The 24,017-nt window shown below is 42.7% G+C and overlaps 1 protein-coding gene across 1 annotated transcript in view; it reads left to right on the top strand.

Annotated features, from left to right (window-relative positions):
• Positions 1-24,017, top strand: part of kcnh5b (potassium voltage-gated channel, subfamily H (eag-related), member 5b) — a gene marked incomplete at both ends in the record, with an annotated part of 131,195 nt that overhangs the window by 83,105 nt on the left and 24,073 nt on the right. Inside the window, 2 exons of the mRNA XM_080783670.1 lie at positions 41-233; positions 17,866-18,062. Of these exons, the coding sequence (XP_080639796.1) occupies positions 41-233; positions 17,866-18,062 (390 nt within the window). The remainder of the gene's footprint in view (positions 1-40; positions 234-17,865; positions 18,063-24,017) is intronic.

The following is a 24,017-nucleotide window of genomic DNA, read 5'->3' as shown; positions in this document are numbered from 1 at the left end:
TCTCTCTCTCTCTCTCTCTCTCTCTCTCTCTCTCTCTCAGGTGTTCAACGAGCACCCGGCCTTCAGGCTGGCTAGTGACGGCTGCCTGCGCTCTCTGGCCGGAGAGTTCCAGACCATCCACTGTGCTCCAGGAGATCTGATCTTCCACGCCGGGGAGAGCGTCGACACACTCTGCTTCGTGGTGTCGGGGTCACTGGAGGTCATCCAGGACGATGAGGTCATCGCCATACTAGGTCAGTGGAACTGCCAGCCCTGGGACCACTGGGCTATACATGAAAATCAACTGCTCCATGGATGCTGTTCAACAGCCGCTAATGGTTCTTCAACCGCTTATCCGTAGTTGGGTCGTGGCGGCAACAGTTCCACTAGAGTGTTCCAGACTTCCCTCTCCAGAGCAACATTAGTGACTTCCTCCTGGGGGATCCCGAGACATTCCAAGGCCAGTGAGTTGACGTGTTTCCTCCAACTGCGCCTTGGTCTGCCCCGCGGTCTCCTCCCAGTGAACTTCTCACCCTATCTGTAAGGGAGATGTCAGCCACCCGTCGAAGAAAACTCATTTTGGCCACTTGTTTTCACAACCATATTCTTTCGGTCATGACCCAGACTTCATGACCATAGGTGAGAGTAGGAACGAAGACTGCTTGGTAGACAGAGAGCTTTGCCTTCTGGCTCAACTGATGAGTGACATAAATAAAACATAAGACATGAAAAGAAAAAAAGATCTCAGCCATGCGTAATCCACAGCTTGGCAGCCAGAATGTAGAAGTGTCCCAAACATTTTAGCTTGAAACTATCGTCTCCTGGGACCCTGCAAACTAGTTCAATGCAATGTGACACGTCTATTTTCACTACTTAATAATAATAATCATAATCATAATAATAATAACTAGAAGATCTAGCTCTAACGTCATGCCAAGAAAAAAAGGAAAATAAAATCATAGACTTGATTGCTTGTTTCTCTCTCAGCACAAAATCTGGCAACCCTGGCCAAAGAGACACGATTGAATGTTTCTCTCTCAGCTCAAAATTGCAATTTGCAACTGGCAACCCTGGCCAAAGACCACATGGCAACCCTGTTTGTTTTGGCTTAGCACAAACGCTAGCAGGCAGTAGGTAGGCCTACAGTATGCTGCTGCACTCATGAATAAATACAGTATGTAGCACAATTTGCTGTCCAACAACTTATGGATATGTGTGGGAACGAACTGTGGATGTCATATAAAGCAGGTAAGTGTTGGTGTTTGTGTGTCGATCTCTCCCGCCTCTCCCTCTCTCTCTTGTCAGTGTGTTGCGCAGTCGCTGTGCTGCACAATAACGTTGCCTGAATCATGTGCCTGAATAATGTTCAGGTTCATTTAATAATAGTTATGAATAGTCTGTGGCAAGTTTGGAGGCAAGTGGAGTGCTGGTAAGCTGGATCCTAGCTCTAGCTGGATCCTAGCAAACACACACCATGTCGACCCTATTCTGATTCTGGTAGTGGGATACCGTAAGAATAAATATTACAATTATTATGTATTTTTTTAAATGTAGGAAATGGTATAAAGGGATATTTACTCGCAACCCATTTACTTGCATATTGAGTACTTTTGATTAATTTTATTAATTTTGATGCCAAGTACATTTTGAATTCTGGACTTTTACCTGTAACCGAGTATTTTGTAGTATTGATACTTTTACTTAAGTAAAACATTGAGTACATTTTTCTCACCACTGGTCCTATAGTTCATGCCTTGAAGGCTCAGCTGATTGTCCAGGACCACTCCCATGTTCTTGGCAGTTTGAACAAGAGTGTTGATGGAATTGGCAAGATCCTGCAGTACTCTGGACAGGAGGCATTACTTCCTCAGCTTCTTTGTCTATGTTGAGCTGGAGGGGGCTCTCGCCCCCAGACATGCACTGTGACATGTCAGCCAGGTGTGCAGAGATGCACTCTTCAACCCGTGTCTGTGGCAGAGGGAGGCAAGGAGGAAACAGATTTAAGTGCAGGTGTTTCTGTGACGAAAAACGTTCCGCATAGAGCACAGAGAGGAGGAACGTATAGGAATAGTAACGGAACACATTGTCAGGTCAGGGATACAAGCACAGATGGGTTTCTGCATGTACTGTAGGCTCCCTTGTCCATAACGTATCCTTCAGATTCCAATGAATATAAGTCATATGCAATGTGACTTATATGCAATGCCATGCCTTTTCATTTCACCCCGGTTTAAAATATGTTAATGCATTAATTAATTTCATTGAGACACTTCAACTCAGGATTAACCAATGATATTGCATTTAATTTGGCGGTGTGGCTCTGCTCATGTGATATTACAGATTACCTGTGCAACGAGACACATGCGGAATCTGATATCACCACCTGATTTGCACTGAGGGAATGTGGGTGTGAATGAGATAGCTTGTAGCGAATGAGAATGAAGAGTTGACGTGGAGAGACAGCTGATTTAAAGGAGCATGAATGAACTAACCGTTAGAGAATGACTGGGGGGGGGGGGGGGGGGGGTCCGGGGAATAATTAAACTAATGAACTATCGCTGCACTGGATTTGTTATATGTGAATAGAGTAGACGAATGAATAGAGTTTCAAAATAATACGTCAAAATGTATGCACCTTTTTGTGATACGGCGGCGGAGGCTCAGGGGGTAGAGTGGCCGGATGGTAACCACAGGGTATAGAGATAGTGTCGAAGTGTCCTTGAGCAAGACACTGAACCCCTAATTGCTCCTGATGTGCTGGTTTGTGCCTTGCATGGTTTCCGCTGCCATTGGTGTATGAATGTGTGTGTGAATGGGTTAATGTGATGCACTGTAGCCTATGTAAAGCGCCTTGGATAAAGGCGCTATATAAATGCACCATTTACCATTTACTGTAGGTAAATCGGCATGAAAAGTTGATATAATCTCCATCCTACTCTATTGGCAGAGGTAAGCAAGTAAAGATTCAAGATACAGACAAAGGTACAACAGAAGGCTATCAAAATACAATTGGGTAAAAGCTGGCGTGTTGTTGTCTGGGTCACTTGATAATGTTGACATTCAGGAAGGTCACAGCTCTGAGTCAACAAGAGCCCAGCTGATGTGGGTTCTCCAGAACCGATATTGATCTTTACATTATGTGGATCGAACATGACTGATTATTGATAATATCAGTCACCCTATGCTGTGGACCTGAGAATAGGGGCAGGCTTGACTGACAAGAACACAATATTGGTGTAGTCTTTGGTGGATGGTATTTTTTTTTTTTTTAACTCTACCACTGCTGTGTATAAGCATATACTGTAAGTCGTCAGTGCTGGGCTTGAACGTATGCACATTCAGTATCCTATATACAGTATATTGAAATTGGCTTAAGGGAGGACGGGCGGGAGGGTGGACGCACCACGTTGTCATGGTCATGTCACCATGACTCAGCCATAATTAAGGAGTTCCCAATGCAGCTCCGCCCAAATATGGAGTATGTTGTCTAACCCCAATTTCTTAATGACATCAGGCACAAACGAATCAGTCAGATCCATATATGGGCAAAAGAGGAGGCATGCCCATATATGGGAATATATTGATGACAACAGGGATCTCCATATGTTGGAATAAAGGGGACATGAGATCTCCATCTCTGTATAATGGGACAATAACAGATACAGAGATCTCTGACATCAGGGATCTCCAAGGGACCAAAGCCATGAAAGGGACAAGGGACAGAAACGGAGATCACCATATATGGGCATATCAGTCGGCATTGGTGGTGCAACGTACACAACAGGTGAAATCTACGGCTTGAACCTACTGTACAGTACATGTCATACTTTGCTTAGAAATCTTTGATAAATTTGCCTTACATATTTGGTTACAACATTTGAACAAGAGAGATTATTTTAACAAAACTGGAAGTAAAAAAAAAGAAAGAAAAGGAGTTATTGACAGGAAGGGATAGCTGGACTGCAAAACAGAAGGAAATATAGCCTATAATATATCAAAAGAGGACACGAGAGATGGAGAAAAGAGAGTGGAAGAAAGCTTTTTTGGCAGAAAGATGAAACAAAGAGGGAGAGAGGAAAGGAGAAATGGTATTGTTGTCCAAAAAGTGATACAGAGTGAAAGAGAAGAGCTAGAGCCAGACTGGAAGTGAGGGCGGTAATGTGACCAGTGGAGGAAAAGAGGAGACATGGAACATAAGATTGAGAGAGACAGAAGGCAGGAAGTGTGGATCTGACGGAAAGAGGAGAAACGAGTGCTGAAGAGAAGAAAGAGAGAGAGTGGCATGAAGGGAAAGAAAGAGACAGATTGTGGTTAGGGCAAAAAAACAAAAGAAAGGAAGAGAGTGTCACCTCCTCTCCTCATCTCCTGGGTGTTGTATTTGTGTCCCTCACTACTTGTTTCTTCTTCTTCTTCCTTTTCTTCTTCTTCTTCATCTACTGCTTCGTCGTCTTCTTTTTCAACTTCTTTGTCTCCCCCCCTTCATGTTGTATTACTCCCCCCCCCCCCCCCCCCCCTTCATTAGAGCGCTGCAGGCAAACAGCTAGCAGTCGGGGCTTCATAAAAAGCGTATTAGCCACAGATGAATCGCCATGCGACATCAATGCCATTAATCTCCGGCTCAGATAGGCGAACGACACATCATCACCCCCCCCCCCCACACCCTCCAACACCATGGGTGGTGGAGGAGAGACTAGGCAAAGAATAAAGAGTAATAGAAGAAGGGGAGAAGGAAGACTGTAGGAGACAGAGGGAGAATGTGTGTGGGTGGGTGTGTGCATCACAGCATGAGAGAGGTGCATCGTTTTGAAAATTGGTTCCCTACTCAGCCTGTCTGCGCTCTGTCTTCTATATTACTGCTCAGGAGGAGAGTGGGAAATAGATCTTTCCAACTCTGCAATAAATGTAGCGAAGGAGAGACACTACAGACTGACTCAGAGAGTCTCCAGAGAGAGAGAGAAATGCGCACGCGCGCGCACGCACACACACACACACACACACACACACACACACACACACACACACACACACACACACACACACACACACACACACACACACACACACACACACACACACACACACACACACACACACACACACACACACACACACACACACACACACACACACACACACACACACACACCCCCACACACACACACAGAGTTCATGCTAGATGCTATTTCATGGTCTAGCACGGTCAGTGCAACTTGTTGTTCTGCTCCAAGAGACAAAACTTGCTTAGTTTTCAAACGCAGTGAAACACAGTTAAAGAACAGAACAAAGTGTGTTGAAGGCGTTGCTTTTCATGATGGGACAAGTCAATATCTGATGCAAGGTCTGTTAAAAATACTATTATATCATAGCAATTAACTGGAACCAACATTTTTGCGTTCTTCTCTCAGCAGGGTTAAATGTGGTTCCAGAGGCAAGTGACCCAACAGATACTGTACATCATTGATGGGCAAATGGTGAGACTTAATGAGATGTCCATCAGGTTGTTCCCGAGTTAAAATTGCTGACACTGAAGTCAGTAGCTAGTTGAAATCAGCCCGAGGCTCGGACGATACATCATTTTATTTCCCACAAAATAAAGTCAAGACTTGTTGAACTATAGCGCTTAATTGAAAATGCAAACCTTGAAGAGGCATAGTTCATGAACCGTCAGCAATAAAACTTCGATACACATTATGTGTCTCCTCATGCCGAACTAATTTAGTTTTCTGACTTTTGACTTCTGAACTTTAGATAACCCACTATTTTGAATTATTCATTATTAATCTGCACTCCAGGCCAAACCGTGCAGTCCAGGGCTGAGAGGGGGCTGTCTGTAGGGCCAGTGGGCCACCCTTCCTGGGTACCAGATGAGACGAGTGCCTTTTTGGGTTAAGGTTAGGTTTAACATAATGTGACCCCTTCCAGTATTTTCATTCACAAGTCGGCTCTAATGAAACTCCACAATAGACCAAAATCCTTTTTTTTGTGGTTTTCGTTTTAGCCACATTAACATAGTTGGAATGTTAAAGAATTTTTTTTTTCCATCAGAAAGTCGTTTTAGTGTCATTAAGTCATTTTTACATTGTAATTACATTGCATAAATGTCTCTGTATTTAAAGATTATTTGCGTATTTTGGGGGTGTACAGTAGGGGGAGGGTACTTTATATAAGACAGTATAGGAGAGGCATAAAGTAGGAGATCTTTGAGGGAGACAGTGTAGGAGAGACATGGTAAGAGGTCTTTGAGGGAGAGCGTATAGGAGAAACGAACAGACACTTGGAATGTTGAGAGGGAGACAGTGGAGGAGAGGCAAACAGGAAAGCTGGGAGCAGCTGGGTAGTACACATGGGCAAAGGCAATGTTGAACATGTCCATGAAAACACCAGCTAGCTGTGCCACATACTGTACTCTCTGATCCCCAGGCCCGGGATGCCGTCTGGCTCGGCCACATTGTGGGTATTCTATGTCTGTTGACGCACGTCAGCCTTGGCGATAACCATGCAGAGTACTGGTCATTGTCCACGGCAGTGGGGGATCCCTCCGGGAGGCTAGTGTTAATAACGGACGTCTACGGAAGTAAAAAAAAAAAAACCTATTCAGGTCATCCAGGGTCGAAGCCAATGATGTTATACTGTAACATGTGCAGCTGGGTCTCAACTATAAGTGGTTTACCACTGCGGTAAACCACATATAGGGACTCTTCTCACTGTATTCCTGTTTGGCTGCTCTGCGGAGATCATGACAGACTTTTAGTTTTCTCGCTTCGTCTACTGGAGGTGAAGGCGGTGTCTCATACAGTGAGGGCAGCTTGTACTGTACGTCACTGTTGATCCATGGTTTCTGGTCTGGAACTTCCTCTATACACTTTTGGATTAATCCAATGTCTCCTTCCATGTACTCGTCGATGTTGCCATCTGATGCATCAGAGAAGATCTCCCAGACAGTCCACAGTAAAAGCACGTTTTGAATCACAGCATCCATGTGATTGCGTGTGCTTCCAGAGGCGAGTGAACAACTACATCCTTGATGGGCACATGGAGTGACTTAATGAGATGGACGGACAGCTTTTCAGTGTATCTGTCACTTTCTGTCCATCAAGTTGCTCCTCAGTTAAAGTACTCATAATGAAGTCAGTAGCTGGTTGAAATCAGGCCAATGTTCGGGCCAAGTTCGTGGAATGATCTTTCCCCCCCCCCCCCCCCCTTTCCTTTCAGTACTTAATCCTACCCTAGAATCTCTGACAGCGGAGTAGGTTGATCTAATGCTAGACTGCAGATCGAAAGGAAGATCATTTGAACTTGTTTATAGTTTAAACCTGCCTTACATTAAAAATAAACTAATCTGTGCGATATGAATAATGCTGTGCTGCACATGTCATCCACCAATGTTGTTTGTCCTATCCTTTCGAACAGCATGTTTTCAAAATCCAACTTGACTCCTAAGAATTTGTGCTCCCCTCCCCAAGCTCGTGCCAGATTTGTTGAGAGATCTTGGCTTTGCTGTTTAAAATCTATACTCACCCCATTCCCATATCTATGCTTCCCACTATTTTAGCTTTTTCAGCACAAGATGACTTTGCACAAATCTCTATCAGTATATTACAACCAAGAAGTGGTTCGGAAGCACACACACTACACACACACACAGAGCTACGTTACACACGCACGCACGCACGCACGCGCACACACACACACACACACACACACACACACACACACACACACACACACACACACACACACACACACACACACACACATTACACGGCGATTTGGAATGGAATCACACGCAAACGAAAGAGTACAGTGCGCAAGTCCCAAACGGAATGTCACATAATGTGTGCAGTCACAGTGTGGGATAGTTTGGTTGTGACCAGCATGTCCTCACTGAACAAACACTTTATCCAACCCTTCCTTTTTATCTCCACTGTGTAGTCGGAGACTATGAGGCAGGGGGACACTCCTATTAGGAGCCTCGCTACAGTACACAAACTATTTACCTTATCCGCTACTACATGTGAAGGACACAATAATGGGTTTAAAAACACAGCTGAAGGTAGTCAAATCCCGCAATTTCCTTCTTCACATTTCCACCACAACGCAAAGTAGAGTTCGGGCGGCGAAACTTTTGTCTATTGTAACGAAATTGATGCCGTATGCAACCGCATACGTATGCCGTATGCAACCGCAAAGGCTGACCACTTAGCACGAGCTAAAGCCATATCTTCCCTATAGGGAATAGCAGTTGACCAATCAGCACAGCTAAGGTGGCAAGGAAGGCAGGATGAACTGGCACTGTGAGTGACCTCTGCTTAATAAGAGATGTAAAGCTTTGGCCGCAGAGCTCGGCATGATTAGGTCAAGGCAGTCATTTTTAAAGTGCGGGTGGAGGCTATACGCCTCCTGGGGGGGCACCAGGAAGCGCTAGGGGGACAATTAAAAAGGAGGGAGGGAAACGTCATTTAAATATATATATATGTATAATTAAAAACAAAATCCAATTCAGTTCATTATTGTGCCAGTTTAACCACCTTTAGGTTTTTCAAACATTTTCTAAATCTTTAGAAAATAGCTGATCTGCAGTATTTATAAGCTCACAAACTATCTCAGTACAACGCGTGGTGACCTTTTATATTGTCTATTTTTGCTTTTTAAAATTCTACTACACTACCTGAAATAGCAATGTTGTAGAATTTGAGTTTATGTGAGTTTATATGAGGAGTGGACGACTTAGAGAGAGGGTGTGCAAGGAACCAACACATGAACCAGAAAACGGCAAACTTCACTACTTCATAGAAGTAACGACGAGGCTGGCAGCCAGCAGCTCATGCTGTTATCAAACAACTCCTCCCCATAAGTGTTGGAAGATCCAGCGGGAATAACTTTACGTCCACCGGGACAAAGTTCTGTTCAAGTTCTGGATTCTGTTCAAGTTCTTCTTAAGCCGCACAGTAGATTCTGACAGTTACTCATCAGCACAGCTTGGCAGAACCAGCGTCTGGCAATGAGAAGCTCAAGCTATACAGAAGTACAGAACTAACGTTATGTTTATTCGTTTTCTAATTATGCTGTTCAGTATGTAAAGACCATAGTTCCATTGATGTTCAAATGCTAGTTTCTTTGATGTCTGTATGAATATATATGTGATACACATTACACACATCATCGCCACCCTCGCATCCAACCTTGGAGCACGGCACATCAGCCCTCACATGCCCTAGGTTGGATACTCTCAGGGAATGATGAATGCCTGAATGTTTATCTAGATGTATTTCACCACATGAACCCGAGCGTCTCTATTCTGGGCATGTCATAGTAGGCCAACATTCGGGGCCCTTTTCCACCGGGTTGAACTGGTTCTGTTCTTTTATTTTCCCACCAAATTAAGGCTTCATAATTCATATGTTATTAATAGGGATGTTAATAGTTAATCTTTAATCGCATTTAAGGTTGATGCCAATCAATGTATTTTCTTCTTTAATGTAACACTATTTTGTAAGCTACAACAGTGCCAGCAATGTATTTATTATCTCTCGCGGAAGCAAAAGAAAAGTCTCAGTAATGTCATCTCTGCTCGTGTAAAAACAGTGCAAGTACAACATCATACTGTACATTACTATGGAGTGTAATCGGTACTGAATGTGTCGCCGCAGCAGAAACTTAGTCTAAAACAATCAAATCAACTTCCACTTTAGATATTCTGTACAAACGGTAATGATCGTGAACGAATTGACAGTCTTATTGGTTCTATTTAAAATGCGTACAAATATTATTTTATGAAACTAACTGGCTGCCATGCATTGACGATTGAATTACCCCAGTGAAATATATAAATATATGTAGCCTGTAAACATGAACGGCCAATGTTCATCATGACGTATCCTTGAGTACTGCTTAAAACTGGTGGAAATGTGGTTCGCGTCCAGGTCGTTAGAGGACCTGCATAATGTCTATATTTATCTATATTTCTAGAACTAAAGTTATTTTGGTAGAAAAAGGGCCTCAGTGACAATAGTAGATCTACAATCTCACAACGTGTCACATCTCTAACACACACACACACACACACACACACACACACACACACACACACACACACACACACACACACACACACACACACACGCACCCACACACACACTCTACACGGAAATGAGTACACAAGCATATTCGTAATACAGTGCATGCAAGTATACAAACACCATCAACAGACTAAAGAGTGCACACACACACACACACACACACACACACACTCACTCACTCACTCACTCACTCACTCACTCACTCACTCACTCTCACACATAGACATTAGGACACAAGCCATATCTGAACACAGTAGGGGGTGGATGTGGAGAGACACAACAATGCTAGAGGAAGGAAAAAGGAAGAGGAATATCGCACGCGTGCCACACGCACACAAATATGCCCTGCGGCTTAAAATAAATCTCACCATCATTAAGTTTCATCTCTCTGGCCCAGGCGGTGGCGTAACCGTCTGGGTACCCGACTGGTAATCCAGTCGCAGTGTGCCGCGGGTTCGACTCCCGAGCCCGACACGGCCTTTACTGCATGTCATCCCCCCATCTCTCTCCCGTTTCCTGTCAGCCTACTGTCTGTCCCTTCAAAAACCTATAAAGCCGCAATTTTTTTTTTAAGTTCCTGGAGAAACTTACTTAAATAGACAAATTGTGGTTGCAGATTAAACTTTTTCATAGATGTTATAGATAGATACCGTAGCTTCATAGGCTTGTTTGACAGTGAATATTAACCATATTATTTTATCAAATTATCTTTTATTTTATAATCGATTAATTCGATTTAGTTTGATCCACTTTTGAACCCCACAGTTCACACAGATTATGATGTCCACCATCATAAAAGAAGTCTAACTGTGTACCGGCTAATGTATTGGCCAAAGTAAGTACTATTTGTGACCTTATTTGTGAGCAGCAAATGAGCAGGGAAACATGTCTGCAGTGTAGTGCCAGAGATATTTAAGCCGTGGTTATTTATTGATGCAAAGGGCTGGATAATCAATACAGTATTGTGAAAAATAACATGCTGATACCTGGCTTTATCGATTTGTTGTTATCCTCACATTGACAAACTGCCTGCTAGTGGGCATGCTGATTAGTGTGGTGCTGCTCACCTTTGGCCAAACGGAAATGGCAATGTTTATGAATACATCACATACTGTGCATCCCAAGAACAATGTTGGTGAAAGCAGGGGCTGCATTTTGTACAGGACTGTAGCAGCAGCAACGTGTCTTCTGTGGCTAAGGCTATCGATGGAGAGTGTTGTACTGGCAGTGTCCTGGTCAACTCCAATTATTTTGAATATTGTCAAGTAGACAATATATATATTATATACTTGAATATTGTCAAGTAGACCAAGATGTGTATAGGTGGAGCACTCATCCAGCTGATTGAGGCGTACTTCATGACACTGCGGACCTGTAGCTTGTAGACAGTTGCTCGGCTCTCAGTGGTGATTTTACTGGCCACTGGCCACAAATTTGACACACACATTCCACACCAGAAATCTCCATATGGGCATGAAAGGGACACAGACAGATGGGTGGAACGGGTACTGTATAGCCATTCCATCGTTAACGACTCGGTGCTCTACAGCCGGGCACCGGTCTAGTAGCCATTAAAAAGAAAAAGATGCTTATTGATTATTCAATTAATCGAAAAATAAATCAATAAGATGAAAATTGATAGTTCTTTGCAGACCTAGTTGGGTGAATTGGCGTTAGAGATAGGAATTGGCTCTGTCTATTGAGCTGCAGTACACAGGGAATGGAAGCTCTCATCATGTTATCAAGTCCTCTCGCAAACGCAAAACTCGCGGAATGAGACTGCATCAACAACATTATTGTCTGCATTATGTATCTGATTGCAGCTCTGTTCTAGTGCAGGGGTTCCCAACCCGTGGGTCGCGACCCCTCGGGGGGTCGCCAAATTATTTTGGGGCGTCTTCTTCAAAAAAAGAAAAGAAAAAAAAGAAGATATATTTATACTGTATATTTTCTCTATTATTAGGTACTTTTTGCAGTCAGTTTGTATTGGGGGGCGGGGCGGGGGTCGTGAGACATGGCCAAAGCATTTCCTAGAAAATCTGATTAATTTTCTTAATCCATTATTCATGTGGTTATGAGAAAGGGATTTTATCTATTCTCATTCGCAATATGTTCTTCCCCCATGAGCAATACCACTGCAGCAAGCACAGGAGAAGGAGATTACATCACATTATACACACACACACACACAAAACACATACACACACATACTGTAGAGTCAGACATGCATGCGCATTCACTTGCACTTACGCACTATGTACACTTACCAGGGTTTCCGTTAGCCGGTAAATACCGGCCATTCACCGATACAATTTCCAGCGGCCACGTAGGCCGTCTGCCATGCTCCAATGCTCCACAGCTCCTCGTAATACACAGCACACACAGGAGACTCACACAGGGCCTGTTGTTAATACACAGCACACACAGGAGACTCACACAGGGCCTGTTGCCTGATATACAGTATGCTTCGTCCTACCACGGTGTATTGCAGCTAACAGAGCCGATCTACAAGCTCACAATGCATCGCATCCGCGCAGCTAGTGGTCTTGAATCTCGCCTTTGCTAGCCGCACAACACCTTCTTACAACGAAGTATAAACCATGCTTTAGCTGGCGGAACAGTGGCGTGGAAAATCAACAAGTTGTAAGAGTTCAACAAGGTTGTAAGAATAAAATTATGTGCAGAGAAAACAAACAAAAAAACACATTACCTTCCCAAAGTTCATTCAGCACTTCTTTCACCTCCTGTGTGTGGAGGCCTTAAGAGTAAAAAATAAAAAGTTTGCCCAAACTATAGTCCATACGCTTCAGACAAAGTTCTCAGGACGGGGTCTTGGTACTCGACAGCAGAGGGCGGTGTATCTAGCCTTTTTTTATTTATTTTTTAACCTGGTCACAACAACACCACAACACTGGAGCACTCATTAAGTGTGCACATTTGTTGCAGTGGGTGACTGACTTCCTCAGAGTCAAATGGAAGAGAAATATCCTCCCCCATAATGATGTAATTGAGTCGTTTTAAAGAAGAGTGAAAATAAAACAAAATTAATAAAAGGAAAATGTATAGCGTTCATCAAACATCACCAAACTAAATAGGTATACTCTGTAATGTACATGTCTTTACTCTTTACACATTTTGTCTCCTATTTGTGATAAAAAGTTCATTTTTCCCCCTCTCGTTTCACTCTCTAATTGGCTGTAAATTCCATCATTACTGTGTGTGGTAGGATATACCAACCCCTTCCTCTTCATTCTGCTTGACTCTGAGAAGGCTCAAACTGTCAGTCAGTCACCTGCTTTATACGTGAAGAATGAATGAGTGCTCCACCGTCTTACTTTGGGTAGTCTAGTATTTTCAAGTGCCTGCAGGTAAAAAACGTTCCACCCATTATCTCATTGCCAAAGTTATAATTGTCAGGCTCTTGGTCTTAGTGTTTAGAGTAGAGCTGGGCAATTAACCGAACATAAATCAAAAGCCATTTGACTCATTTAGAAGACTTAATCTTAGAATAACAGAATACTTACTAAATTACTAGAATACTACAGGGTGAACCTTCATATTGGGATAGTCTCGGGCAGTGTTGTTTTTGGCGGCACATTTAGATTTTACTTTTAGTCATAGTCTCTTGAATAGTTTTCATTTAGTTTAAGTCACATTTTAGTCACCTGGAATGTTTTAGTGTTAGTCTATTTTTAGTCGACTAAATATCATAAGATTTTAGTCGACTAAATCTACAGTTGATTTAGTCGAACAAAATGTATTTTGGCGTCCAATGCTCGTAATAACTCACTTGCTGAAAATAGTTGATCTACAAGCCCACAACGTGAGCTTGTAGATCAGCTATTTTCAGCTTGCAACTAATTGTAAAATGACATATACTGGATCTCTTTTAGTCTAAATATTGTCAATATATTTAGTCTTAGTTTTAGTCATCATACTGTAGCTTAGTTTTTATTTAGTTTCCATCTAGTTGGAAAAAGGTAGTCGACGAACATTTTTCGTCTTAGTTTTAGTCGACGAAATCAACACTGGTCTCGGGATTGGTTTTCAAAGCAGTGGCGTAGGTTTGTTAGCATTGGTTTTCTTTTCATTTTTTTAAGATTTATTTTTGGGCTTTTATGCCTTTATTGATAGGACAGGAAATGGGGAGAGAGATGTTGAGTTATACGCTGGCCCGGGCAGCATTGGTTTTCTCCGTTGTTCAAGCCTACCAGATTACTGCTTGGCAAAGATCTCTGGTCACCTGGCTACGTGAGACTATAAGCCCAACTACTGCTACTACTACAACTACCGCTACTCCAACTCTTGAACGTTGTCAAGCCACTGTAACCCAGGTGCACATTATAGACTCCAAGGACTAGCTGACTATGTGTCCATATCCGGACAGCTAGTTGGCCGTGGGCTACAGGGTCCCGTGGGAACTCATTCCAGAAGGAGCTAAGCTACCTGTCCAGGCCAGCGTTGGATATTTGAAGGGAAAAGAGGCCATCAGGGTCAGAAGATATATATACGATTGACAGAGACAGAGAGACCATGTGTACAGTATATGAATAAGAACAGACGTACAGAAACAGACAGGTGTGTGTACTGTATACAGTACATAATTTATGCACCCACAAGTACAGTATTGGACACAGTCGATGTAACACACAGAGACACTCACACATACAGTAACAGTGTGTTACAGAATATTATTCTAACAGACGCACACACACACACACACACACACACACACATGCATTTTTGACAGCCAGATCAAGGGCTTCATTGGGTTCCTATTCAGACCAGCTGTCAGGGATGTCAAAGTTGTAGTCTTGGTCTATTTGATGCCGGTTTAATCCCTGACGAGCTGTGTACGTAAGTTTTCCTTTTTTACATTAGCTGTAGAGAAAGCAGCATAAAAGCACAATTACAAGGAGTTGCTATGCAGCAAAGTCGACCACAAAGTTTACAAGTACTCTACGACAGCAATGACAGCAATAACAGAATATAGTCTAGTTGCCAGCCCATAGAGCCCCATTGTGAACCAGGACATGTTGAGTACACCAAAGTTTTATGTTAGAAATGTTGAGTATGGGTCCCCAGCATGTAGAAACTGCCGGATGCTAACTTGCATAATATGTTGTGTTGTGATGATGTCAGCACATGTCAGCACTAGTAGCTATGGCCGTTTATAGCCCAAGGAGTGTTTTTTGGCAAAACGAATGCTTGGAATGGATTCAGCATCATGAAAACCCCCTAGTTTGACATGTCACATGCTACATAAAGCATGATGAAATTTGGATTTTTTTTGCCTTATATAGGTTGTTAATGGTATGGTCACATATTTATGCCAATTATGAAAATTGCTCAACATATGCAAGTTAGCATCCGGCAGTTTCTACATGCTGGGGACCCATATTCAACATTTCTAACATAAAACGTTTGTGTACTCAATGTGATGGAGAGAGGAGTCGTCAATATGTTTTACCTCCTTGTAAAACTTAACAATTCACAATCATTCATCCCCTTTGCTAGTTGTATGTTACTGTGCTTCTCTGAATACAAGCTGCTTGAAACTAATTGCCCATAAGGTATTCATAACGTTGTCTGAATTGAAACTCCACGTCATGGTTGTCCTGATGTCTTCCCATCACTGCTATCCTTCCAGTTGGATGTAGGTGATTTCAGCACAGCCTTTGCACCTCATCCAGCTGGCGTGCCAGAGCCAAAGTCGTTATATTTCCTGGCTCCAGCCCCTGAATCACTAGCCACGGCCATTAAAAGTTTCTTTGATGTGAAAGTGAAAGTGTGTTCTCTCTAGGAGTAACCGGAATAAGACATTTTTTTAAAAATCTAACGTTAGAATTGATATATTCCCGGGATTTTCGATTGATTGATTCAATACTTATCTTATCTTGTCCCACCAAAGATTTCCTATACAGGATGCCAATATCTCCAACAAGTGGTCCTATACTGTGAGAAAGCAACGGCCTGATGAAGTTACTTTACAAACTCCTGAAACAGAATAGAAGCCTGCTGCATTGTCTTTACTTGGAGTAGTTGTGCATAAAATAACGTTTTATTTTTGTTTAGAACAAACCTGCATGGCTACAACGTTGTAGAGGTCTGCAGATTCTAGACACTGTACAGTGGACAGTTGAAAGGAGAGACAGACAGACAGACAGACAGACAGACAGACAGACAGACAGACAGACAGACAGACAGACAGACCATCACAACTATGCACATGTATGCTCTAGTATGTACGGTATTGTATATGTCCATTTATTACTGTAATGTATGTTGAGAAAGGAATAGTTCTTGGTTGCTAAGGACTTGGCCAAATTAAAGGGTTGCTAAGTGAAGCTGTGGACATCACATACAGTATGAGAGGGAAAATGTCAGGAGGTGTACCTCCTGACATTTTCCCTCTCATATGTGATGCTGATTTTCTCATTATGTGATGTGACATTGTGCTGATGATGTAAAGCAATAGTCCTCCAAGTGGGGTCCGGGGACCCCCAGGTGTCCTTGAGGGGGTTCCAGGAGGTCCGTAGGAAAAGGGTTTAATATAGCATTAATGTATTTGTCGTACATCCCTGGCACACAATATTTTCAGATGGGGGTCCACTGCCAAATACATTTTTACATAATTTGGGGGTGCTTGACTTAAAGAGTTTTAGAACAACTTTTATCTTTTGGCAAAAGAGTGTTACTAAATGTTCACAGAGAATGTGTTATTGTGCAACAAATCTCTGTACTTGGTAGTGAAAGCTATTCACTTTTGAGTTTGAATTAGCTAATTCCGGCATGTTTACACTTCCTCATTTCTGTTACCTGTATTTGTGTTGATCATCAAAAATATAAATCAAGTAAAGTAAATATATTTGGCAATGAGCACATTGGTAAGATACAGTAGTCACCACTTCAGACTCAACCCAAAAATGTCTTATCACTCTTTTTGATACTTTTCTTCTCTCACTATTTTTGAGTACCTTGTCTTATTTGTCTTGCTGAAATGGATGGATTTGATTTTACGCCCGGATACCCCGTCCAGAACAGGCTTCAGACGAGCCTCCTCTTCAATAAAAAGTGCTTTTTTATTCGGTGGACTGACAACTGTGTTTGTCGGAGCACCCTCCTAGGCCTCTTGGGTGGTGCATGAAGGGTTTACCCTCTGCACCTATTTTTGAGTGGTGCAACCACTCCTATACAGAGCTTTGTGTGTGGCTGGGTCCATGGCTGTGCCCGATCACGAAAATAGCATTTGGTTGGTTTTCACCACCAAGTATCACTGTTGTGCAGCCTAACACATATTAGCTGTATGATTTTGGGTGTGACAGTACAGTACAGTACAGTACAGTACGTATAGAGGGACCCGCACACGGTACCTCTGTCATTTCTCAACCGCTTCGGACGTGGGGCAGCCTGCCGGAACCGGCCCAGCTCCCTAGGCGCATTCCTGGGGGTCTGGATGTTCTGGGGACCCCCACAGGGTAACTGTCATTTCTGGACCGTTTCGGACGCAGGGCGGCTCGCCGGAACCGCACCAGCACACTGGCCGCGTTCCTGTAGGTCTGGAAGTTCCGGGTACCCCCACACGGAGTTGCACCACTCACTTCAGTTCACACGGGTGTGATGTTTTTAACATACCGTACAAGTACAAAGTACAAGAATGTAGTGGAGTCAGTCATATAAGTATGACTGACTCATATAAGTATAAAAATATGCACCTGAAAACTAGTACAATACAATACTCAAGTGAATGTACTTTGTTTCTGTCTAGTGTCCACCTGTCCACCTTGTCCTCCTGTGTGCATCCTAGGTAAAGGAGATGTGTTTGGAGACGTGTTCTGGAAGGAGACGACCCTAGCGCACGCGTGCGCTAACGTGCGCGCCCTGACCTACTGTGACCTTCACATCATCAAGAGAGAGGCTCTGCTCAAGGTCCTGGAGTTCTACACCGCCTTCGCCAACTCCTTCTCTCGCAACCTCTTTCTCACCTGTAACCTACGCAAGAGGGTATGGTGCACACACAAACACACACACACACACACACACACACACACACACACACACACACACACACACACCAATTCAAGGCATCTCATCAGACTCCCTCTTCATCCTCACTTTAAAAAAGAATTCTCTCCTTCCCTGCATTGTTTGTTTTCCCTCCATTAGTTTACCATGCGCTCCTCTCTCTCTCTGTGGTGATAAATTATACATAACAATACCCATCGCCTCATTATGTCCTGTGCCCTTTTGGCAGTGCTGGCATCATAGCAGGCAGCTACGTCTGCCTCTGCAGGGTGCTTGTGCGTGTGTGTGTGTGTGTGCGTGCGCGTGCGCGCTAGGTAATAATCTTTAGTGCATTCAATTAAATGCTTAAGGCGGGGCAAGTATGAGTGTGAGGCTTTAAACTGTGTGTGCGTGCGTTCATGCGAATCTGTATGTGCTTGTTTCATATACGTTTTTATGTGCACGGCACTGCACACGTGTTTGTCAGAGAACTGTTTTATACCGTGAGCACGTGTGTGTACAGTAACAGACTGTATGCATCCATTTATTATGTGCACTTATACAGACGCCTGCTGCATATTAGATCCATATGATGCGTGACAGTTTGGTACAGAGAGGACATTGATTCGGTCGTGATGCCATGTCCCCTAATCTGGTCAGTAACGGTGACCACTTGAAATCAAACACATGGACAGTACATTGATCATTCATATCAAGAGGGCACATTCTCCTCGTGAAGCTCACATACGGACCACATCCGTCTCTCCCATTCCATCGCAGGGTCAGCCTTTCCAGCCATCTGTCTGGCAATTTGAGCACTCTGCGGGGTTCCCACGGTCATGACATTTCTGGAAATATTTTGAAATTAAAAAAAGAAAAAAGAAAAAAATCCAGTCCTGGAAAAGGTTTGGAATTTATCCAGGGTCCTGGAAAAATAGTTGGCTGCATTGTTTTTGGCTATTGATTTTTTGATATATCTTTTTTCCCACAATAACATTACACGAAATATGTAACATTAGTCGTTATTTGCCAAACAGGCTGCGTGATTGGAGCCTGATGTTTACCAGTATGTGACAAAAAGAACAGATCTACAATATCACAACATGCTGCAGTGTGATCCTATGCCCTAGGTCCCTAGCATATACAGTAGGTAGCAAACGTTTGGCACACCCTGACTCCAAAGAGCATACAAATGGCCAAGTGGACCGTTGCTGGTCCATTTGGTTCCATTTATAAGGATTGTACTGTGTAAAAGTCTATACTCATAGATCACCACACCACACCACACTCCCTTCCCTTCTCTCTACTCCTCGTGCCACTTTGTTATTTTATTACCCAGAATCATGAAAGCTGCTAGACAGCGGCCATGATAAATGTAAACAAGTTCCAACCAGGAGCTCAGCCAGGACCCCTGGGACCCTCCGGAGAAGACAATGTGTGTCAATCTGTCACTCACACAGTAATGTGATGGCTTCCTAAGAATCTGCATCCCAAGGACTTCCCATTGTCTGTCCTCTCTGCCAGTCCATGTATCTTTCCAACCATAAGCCATAAGAATTGTGCATTTTCTGTCAGAAATAGACTCTAATACAGCCGCGTGAAAGGTTAGTTGGATAAACTTTTGAAACCAGTGCAGTATTTCAATGTTTTTGCATTCACTTGGTATCACCCCCCCCCCCCCTCTCTCTGTCGCTCTGTCGCTCTGTTCTCTCTCTCTCTGTCTGTCTCTTTGTATGATCTTAATGCCTCGTTGACACTGGCAGCTTCAAATACAAAGCTGGCATATGTCGGCGAGTCGCACTTATTGACATCATCAAGTGTGCGTCCGACATGCAAGAAAAATATAAAGGAAAATGGTTAAACAACACTTTGTATCACCATGTCAACAAGACAATGATATAGGACAAGACAATGATAGGACAACAAAAACAAAAGATACCGGGTGCGTACGGTTATGAACTAATGAACTCTATTCCAAGGGAATGCAAGGTGCTCACAAAGTCAAAATGTTAGACTAAGTAATCCTGGTCACTAAACTGCCTCCCCCTGGCCAGGAATAACGTGTTCCTTCCACGTGCTACGTCCAACCAGGGAAACTCCCCCCTGTCAGGTTAAAAGGAGCAACTTGGACACTCAGGCATGAAGGAAGCAGTCCGTTGCTCTCCCCTTGTCCCCCATATATGGGGACTAGGTTGGTGGAGGGTGTGTAGAGCCCAGGATCACATTAGATGATTGACACAGGGGTGAAAAATGGGTTACAAAATCGTGGGATAAAAATATATATATATAAAAAAAAAAGTTAGACTATAGAGGAAGGAGAAGACTGCAGCTTACTTTACATCAGCACACTAGAATTGAGTCAAGGATATACTGCACTTAAAATGTCTTTATTGGTTTAGGGCAGCTTGCGTTTGACCCGTATGGCTTTAACTTGGATCGTAAAAATAGAGAAAATAATAAACCAGAGTTCATTCTACACAGATAGTGGTAAGGGGGCCTAATTACACCAGCATATCATGTATGGAAAGGTTACCAGTCCGTCATAATCATACAAATTAAATTAATTGTAATTAGTTTTGTTCAGGGAAGAACAAAACAATACAATGCAAATACGAAGAAGAGCATAAACATTAATCATCTAAATGGCAAACCTCCTCTGATTTGCTAAATCCAAAAATAAATGCAAACCGCACTTCCTGTAGTCTGTTGACGGCTGTGATTTTTAGGATAGCTTGTGTCACCGTGAGGGGTACTGGTCTAAATGGAACAGACTGGATAGCTGGAGGGCTGGTGTGTGTGTGTGTGTGTGTGTGTGTGTGTGTGTGTGTGTGTGTGTGTGTGTGTGCCTGTTTTAGTTCTAGGTAATAATCTTTAGTGCATTCAAGCAAATGCATAAGGTGGACATAAAATGAAAGGGTTTTGTATTGTATAGGTGTCTGTGTGCAGGAGTGCATGAGTATGAACACGTGCGTGCAGTATCTTAGTCCACAATCCACGTCCTGGATAATGTTATCTCTGTGCTTCAATGTAGCAAAGTAGACTGTTGTTTTAATTATAGCCTTGACCATCAAATAACTCTGGGGACTGGGTATCCCAAACACATATCGCTTCTCCCAGAGTACAGAGCTGATTGCAAGTAGCAATCCAGGTATTTGATTGCTCTTCCTTCATGGACTCTAATGATAGAAAAGTTTGCTGAACTTGTATGACAAATTATCACTTGGACACTGGAGAATCTTTCAGAATAAACGAGCTGTAGTGCCAAGCAGATGAGTGAGATTTTACTCTGAAAACCCCTGCCTTCCATTTCCCCTCAAAACCGGGAGGTGAAATCTACTACAGTACATCGAGCTCAAGCGTCAATATTGTAACCAAGACGCATGAGGAAGTCAGAAATTAGGACAGAACATCGACGATATGATCAATATGTGCGGATGCAGCGTATAGATTCAGAGAATATAGCGAGTTTTGTCGATCCATATACCAGGAAGTAAGCCAAACACGCGGGCGGGTCCGCTGTAAAAAATAATATTTTAGCGATCACGTTTTATATAATAAAAAATAAAAAAATGTTTATAGAAATGTTTTTTCTTTATGGCTTTTATCATATTATGCGATAAAATTTGGTAACTAATATATTCACCCTTTTAGATTTTTGTCACTGTGTTATTTCTTCCAGACTGGTGTGTTGTGGGTCTTTGATTCTCTCTGCATTTGGTGCATTTGGGCTTTGTGTGCTATTGGTGCATATTATGTCTTGAGGTGGTCCTTTTGTTATATAGTTTTGCTATTGTGTTGCTATAGTTTCAACTTAAACTGACATCACAACCAGAACAATGATGAATTGAAAGAGTAAAAAGGAGTTCTGTTGTAATATCCCAACAGTGAATACCGGTACTACTACACGAGAGGGTGTTTATTGTCATTAATGCACGCCTGCTGCACGATGCTGCAGGAACTCCAGGAATTCCGAAACGCAGCGCAGAAGTGCATTTATGACTTTAAAGATCACCCTTGAGTGTAATATTGCAATTATACAGTTACCCTTAAAACTAAGATAATTGCAAAAACAAAATTGTAGCCAAGTGCAGAGAGATGTAGCCACTACAACCACAAATGTCCCAAGAAACTAGTTAGCCTAGCCACGAGTCTGCTGCGCTCTGGGAGAACAGAGCAGGTGATTTATTTGTTTTGATTAGGTGTTCCTATACTGTCGTTTAAGGCACGGCTAGAATGCTGTTTCAACCAATCAGATTGCTTCCTCGAAACAATCTGTTGTATAATGTAGATTCTACAGTATTCACTATAGTTCTACAGTCAGTGTAGAACCTTATTTCTCTTTCTTTTCCTCTCTAAGCATTATGCTGTCCATGGTGCTGAATGGTGACAGAGGGTCAGTTATTGATTTACACATTGTGAAGCCTACAGAACTTTTAGTTTCACAACAGTTGTGTTATCTACAAGATGGTACGGCAGCCACTGAAAGTTTTAATACATGTCTTGGCTCTTGGGGAATTATAGTTGAAGATATTTAAATGATTATGCAATTTGTCATGTGACACTGAGCTTTTCTGTTCCATCTATATTCAATTCAATCTTTATTTCAGATCCATATCACAAGCATGGTTCCACAGTCTAGAGGAGAACCTAACCGAACTGTGTGTAGGGTTCATTATGATGTAATTTAATGCACATAAGCCTGCACACAAGGTTACGTTGCACAGCTGAGCAGGTTGTTACCCCGACAATAACAAACATCTGGCTCGCACTGAAGCTTCTTGGAGCTCTCAGCAGTAGCCTCATGCAGTCATTATATATAAGCCACTGTGAGTCCTCTGATGCTGACTTGTCTGTAGCGACACCAAATATACTCTTGCATAGACAACAATCAGAGATCTCTGCCTACTGGTGGCATCTAAATCGAGTGAGTGGACTAAAATTGGATGGAAACAACATTTATTAGAGTGGATCTAAAGTAGACTAAGACCTTATTGCGGGCCCAGACCGTTAGCTCAACCGTCCGGGCACCTGGGCTGCTGAGCCAGCCTGGTGGCCTTTGCCGCGTGTCTTCCCCCATCTCTCTCCCCATTTCCTGTCAGTCTACTGTATAGACTGTGTACTTTCAACCTATATGAATAAAGCCAAAAAACATATCTAAAAAAGAAAGACCTTAGTAGGTCGCAGTTTACTAAATATGAAAACCTGAATTTCTTGTCCGTCACCCGTCTGACACACTCCATATGCATTTCATGTCCGTCATGCCTCGTGACATGCTCCATTATGTGACCAGATTTGACTGAGAGCCTTCCATCGTGCAACCTACAGCTTTTCACCAGAGGAGAAAAACTTTATTTATTTATCCAAAATGAGTTAATGGCACAGGCAGCCTCTTCACATACAAGAGCATGTCTGAAATAAATATCAGAGCTGAAATCAACATTTAAATATGAAATAAATGCTTAAATTATAGCTAGGTGTAAGAGTCCACAGAAGTGAACCTTTCAAGCCTGTTTTCTCAACTCGCTGGTTTCTGCAAGACATGACTCTATAAGCCATATCTCCAAAACTGATGGGTCAAACTGAACAACCAATATCTCTATTTGAAGCTTTAATATGACATGAAAAAAACGAAAATTAAAAATAATCCAATGGCAGTCCCTCAGTCAAATTTAGTCACATATATAAAGATCATGACATGGAAAAGACCCGATCATCACCTAGATCTGCATATATGGAGCCGGCCAGCAACTCTACATCTGACCTCACAGACACCAGATTTTGTATTGTTTAACTCCTGCTTCTTAACTGTACCGTATTACTGGTTTTGTAGCAGGCTTTCACGTTTAAAAATAGATTTGCAGAACATAGCTGAGGGGCTAACTGGCATTACGTGAACTATCAGGGCTAAATAACAGCTCTCAGAGCAATAATCCACCCTGAGGCAGATGACCGTAG

This window comes from Protomyctophum bolini (assembly GCF_963924005.1).
Source record: "Protomyctophum bolini genome assembly, chromosome: 15".
Lineage (NCBI taxonomy): Eukaryota > Metazoa > Chordata > Actinopteri > Myctophiformes > Myctophidae > Protomyctophum > Protomyctophum bolini.
The sequence above is the reverse complement of the archived record's forward strand: the minus strand, read 5'-3'. Positions and strand labels throughout refer to the sequence as shown.